This window comes from Chenopodium quinoa, unplaced genomic scaffold (genome assembly GCF_001683475.1).
Source record: "Chenopodium quinoa cultivar QQ74 unplaced genomic scaffold, ASM168347v1, whole genome shotgun sequence".
In the NCBI taxonomy this organism is placed as follows: domain Eukaryota; kingdom Viridiplantae; phylum Streptophyta; class Magnoliopsida; order Caryophyllales; family Amaranthaceae; genus Chenopodium; species Chenopodium quinoa.
In genome coordinates this window covers 3,700,662-3,705,505 of record NW_018744718.1, presented here as the reverse complement: position 1 = coordinate 3,705,505, position 4,844 = coordinate 3,700,662, and the positions used below count along the sequence as shown (strand labels likewise).

Genomic DNA, 4,844 nt, shown 5'->3' with positions numbered 1-4,844 from the left:
CTATAAACTGCAAAGATTACAAAGATGATTCTTGTATTTCTCAAGAACGGCTCTCACTCTCTCTCTCTTAACCCTTATACTAATATTAGGGAGGTTTTATATTAATCCCTAAAATAAAAGATACTTGGGCAAAAAGATAACATAAAAGATAACTTTAAATCGTAAAATCCGCGTCTCCGCATTTTTCCTTCTCCGCCCGGTCAGACCGGGCAAGGTCTGCCCGATCGGGCGCGAGAAGAAAACTCCATACGAATGCTTCAACGTATCCAACCCCCACCGCCCGGTCAGACCGGGCAATGTCCGCCCGATCGGGCGGACAAAGCTACGAAGTACGAGTCACCTAATACTTATCAACAAACACCTTTTGTTGTTTTACAACTTACAAATATTCCACCACTTCCTCCATTACTGGACCCACTTTTATATGCCCTTCATTATTCTCCAATTTTCTTTTGCTTTCATCTTTGCAATCACATGTACTTAGAATCTACTTTACTTGTTTAGATTTTCTGAATTAAACTTTTAACCAAATTTGGCAATTTTTTAAGGTAAATGTAGCAATTTTTTCTTTTTTATTTGGTACTGGTACTCTATTTATTTGGGTTTTTTTTTGTTTTTTTTTTTTTTTTTTTAATTATTTATGTATTCTTGGTGATGGTATTCCTCTCTTTTCTTAAGTCTAATAAATATGAAAAATTGCAGGTGAAGAACTTGATTTTTTTTTTTTTTGTTTTTTTAATTTTCATTTGTGATTAGATTAGTGTTTAGCTATATTCACCAAGATTATGAGGGTATTGTGGGTGTTTTTGCTACTATTGGTGTTGAAATTGGAGCATGGGTTATTTTTTGCAAGTGGGGTTGGTACTAATTTTTCAAAAAGATCTAAAAATGTGAATATTGGAGCAATTTTGTCCTATAATTCTACAATTGGTAAAGTTGCAAAAGTTGCAATTCAAGCTGCAGTGGATGATGTTAATTCTTCCCCAGAAATTTTGAATGGAACCAAGCTCAATATTTCAATGCAGGATTGTCAGAGTGGCTTCCTAGGGATTGTTCAGAGTAAAGTTTTTATACTCAATTTGATCTTTTGTTGGGTGTTTGTTTCTTGTTTTATTTTGATTGTTTATCATCTGATGTTTTTTATGTGTTTTTTCAGCAATGACATTCATGGAGAGTGATGTAGTGGCAGTAATAGGTCCACAGTCATCTGTAATAGCTCATGTAGTTTCTCAGGTTGCAACAGGACTGCAAGTCCCTTTGCTAACCTTTGCAGGCACAGACCCGACCCTGTCGTCTATCGAGTATCCATTCATTGTTCCGACTACCCTGAATGATCTATTCCAAATGGCTGCTATAGCAGACATTGTGAGCTACTATGGATGGCGGGAAGTGACTGCAATTTACACTGATGACAACTACGGAAGAAATGGGGTTGTGTCGCTAGGTGATGAATTGGCTAAGAGGCAGTGTAGGATAAGCTATAAAGCACCTATTAGCCCTGAGCCAACCATAGATGACATTAGGAGTGTGTTGTTTAAGGTGATCTCAGAAGAGTCTAGGATTCTTGTTCTTCATACTTATGACAAATTCGGTCTACAAATACTAGAGGTGGCTAGCTCTCTTGAGATGTTGGATAATAATTTTGTTTGGATTGCTACACGGTGGCTCACTGATGTCATAGATACAGATTCTCCCCTATCTGCCAATGCACAGAATGATGTTCAAGGGATCATTACCCTGAGACCTCACACACCCATTTCACAACCTAAGAAAAACTTTATGGCTCGGTGGAGCAATTTGGTCAGAAAAGCAGATAGAAATGCCTCCTTTGGATTGAATACTTTTGGTCTTTACGCGTATGATACTGTTTGGATTCTTGCCAATGCTCTAGATGCATATTTTGATCAAGGGGGAAACATATCATTCTCAGATTATTCAACCGTTAATCATCAGAAGGGCAACATCAATTTGCACCTTGATTCCATCCGTAGTTTTAATGGTGGAAACCTCCTACTCTCCAGCATATATCGAGTCAATATGACAGGGTTGACAGGCCATATTCAGTTTGACAAAGACAGATATTTGATCAATCCTTCTTTTGATATCATCAATGTGGTTGGAACAGGTCTTTACACAGTAGGATATTGGTCAAACAATACAGGTTTATCAGTTAAGCCACCAGAAGATCAACACTCTAAACCACCTAACCTAAGTCATCGGCTATTAAGTGTGATTTGGCCTGGGAAAACCACCGAGACGCCTCGTGGATGGGTTTACCCGAACAATGGGAAGGTTCTCAGGATTGGAGTTCCTCGTCGTGTTACTTACCAAGAATTCGTATCATGTTTAGATTCGACGGAACGCACAAATTCATGCACAGGATACAGCATTGATGTGTTCACTTCTGCTTTAAATTTGCTTCCGTATGGTCTTTCCTATACTTACATACCTTTTGGAGATGGGAAGAATAACCCAAAAATCGACGATCTTATTGAGAATTTGGCTAGAGGAGTAAGTGCAAAATGTTTGATTTCTCTTAACTTTATACCAATATACAAAAGTACATGGTCTTAAAGCCTTTTTTATTTTGTCTTACTGCAGGTGTTTGATGCTGTAGTTGGTGATATTGTAATTACCACCAAAAGAGCAAGAATAGTAGATTTTACACAGCCTTTTGTTGAGTCAGGTCTTGTTGTTGTGGCTCCTGTTAAGACCAAGGACTCCGATGCCTGGGCTTTCTTGTGGCCACTAACTCCAAGGTTGTGGTGTGTCACTGGTTTATCTATCATCATGTTGGGAGTTGTCATATGGATTCTGGAGCATAGGTTCAACGATGAGTTCCGTGGCTCACCTCAAAATCAAATAAAAACAGTGTTATGGTTAGTGCTATACAATGTTCCAAGTACTTCTTTTTAGGGTTATTGAAGTCACTTTGGGAGTTGTCTCTCAATGCCACTGTTAAACAATATGTTTTGAGTGGGAAAAGGCTTGTTTTGTTTCCACACAAGGGAAATGAAAGTAAAAAAAAAACAGGAATGAAACGAAATTAAAGGTCTTTTTATGTCTTGCATGTTTCTGTTATATGACCAGAACTTAGTAATCAAATTGGATTATGCTTTTGAATGCAGGTTCAGCTGTTCAACATGGTTCGGTTCCCAGAGTAAGTGAAATAATTTGACAGTTTAGTAATTATGCCTTTCAGATATGACTAAAATAAGAGCCCAACTAACATATGCTTATATTCTACCTTGTGCAGGGGAAACTGCTCTAAGTGTGTTGGGTCGTATCGTGCTATTCATATGGATGTTTGTAGTTCTAATTGTCAAGTCAAGTTATACTGCAAGTCTGAGCTCTATACAAACAGTGCAAAAACTTGATTCCCCTGTCAAAGGGATTGAGAGCCTAATGAGGAGCAAAGATCCCATTGGATATCAAAATGGTTCATTTTCTGAAAGTTATTTGCATGATGAGCTTCACTTTCCTAAGTCTCGGCTTATTGCTCTTGGAAATGACGACGAGTATGTGGAAGCTCTCAGAAAGGGTCCTAAGAATGGTGGGGTTGCTGCAATAGTTGATGATATGACGCGCATAGAAACCTTCCTTGCAAAGAGATGTGATTTCACTATCAGAGGTCAAAAGTTCACCAAAAATGGAAGGGGATTTGTAAGTAACTTCTCCAATGACCATATACCAAAATTGCTAGGAATAGTCCCTCTGTTCTTTCTTAAAAGGCAAGCACAGTTTTTAAAATACTTTGATTACTAATAATTTTGAAAGTATGTCAATGAAATTAATTAGTAAAATTGATATTATTAGATCTTATTTAATTAGCACTCCATAATATATCTTGTAGTTTTTATCTATTTGTGTCAAAAAAAAAAAGTTCTGATCTGAGTTAATGACTTAATGATATTGAGAATAGTTCAACCTGAGAAACAGTGCTTGTCTTATAAAAGGATACAGATTTAATATGTGCTAGACAAAACTGCTTATTTCTAGTGCTATCTGTTGGATGTGGCTAAATAAAATTCCTTTTCTCCCCTCAGGCATTTCCGCGAGGCTCTCCCTTGGCAGTAGACATGTCCACGGCCATATTGAAACTGTCAGAGAATGGTGACTTACAGAGGATCCATGATAAGTGGCTGAAGAAAAGTGCTTGCAGGTCACAGGATACTAAACTTACAGTAAACAGGCTAGACCTGAAAAGCTTCTGGGGTCTCTTCCTCCTCTCTGGCTTAGCTTGCTTTTTCGCTCTCATTTTATATTTTGGGCTTCTAGTGAGGCAGTACATGCGCCGTCAGCCACCCAAAGTGGACGAATCAGTTAACCAAGTGGACCACATCCAACAGTCCACCTGTCTCACGACGTTCTTCACATTTGTCAAAGAGAAGGATGAAGAAACCCAAACCTGTTAAGAATAGCTAGGTAGACAAAGGCAGCAGCAACAACAGGACCCTGGTACATATAATCATTAATGTATATACCTGATATTCTAGCTCCTCATTTTTTGATTCTACTGTGATCATGTAAAGTATGAATTATCTAAGAGAAGGTTTGGCAAAAGTCAAATAACAAAGTAGTAGCAGCAGTTATGTATTATAAGATGCAAATTTTTCATGTGAAAGAAACTGGTGCAAGAGATGCAGCCATGTATATCAAATTCGAGTTTATTAGAACAACACACATGACATTAAGTCTGATCCATACTCTTTGAGATGCTTCTTTCCTTATCATACCTCATCAGAGAAAGAAGATATCCAATAGTAGAGTTTTGTAAAGAAGTAATAAAGCTATCTAGCTGACTATTACTCTATTAGGCACCTCTGAGAGTAAAATTAAAGAGT

General features: G+C 37.7%; 1 protein-coding gene across 1 annotated transcript; it reads left to right on the top strand.

Moving 5' to 3' along the window:
* The first annotated feature begins 361 nt into the window (after positions 1 to 361).
* LOC110703464 (glutamate receptor 3.6-like) lies at positions 362 to 4,624 on the top strand. The gene is made up of 6 exons (XM_021881282.1): positions 362 to 1,059; positions 1,157 to 2,511; positions 2,602 to 2,879; positions 3,129 to 3,160; positions 3,257 to 3,663; positions 4,047 to 4,624. Exons 1-6 carry the CDS (start codon positions 786 to 788, stop codon positions 4,413 to 4,415), a joined length of 2,715 nt encoding a protein of 904 aa, XP_021736974.1. The 5' UTR covers positions 362 to 785; the 3' UTR covers positions 4,416 to 4,624.
* The last annotated feature ends 220 nt before the right edge of the window (positions 4,625 to 4,844 follow it).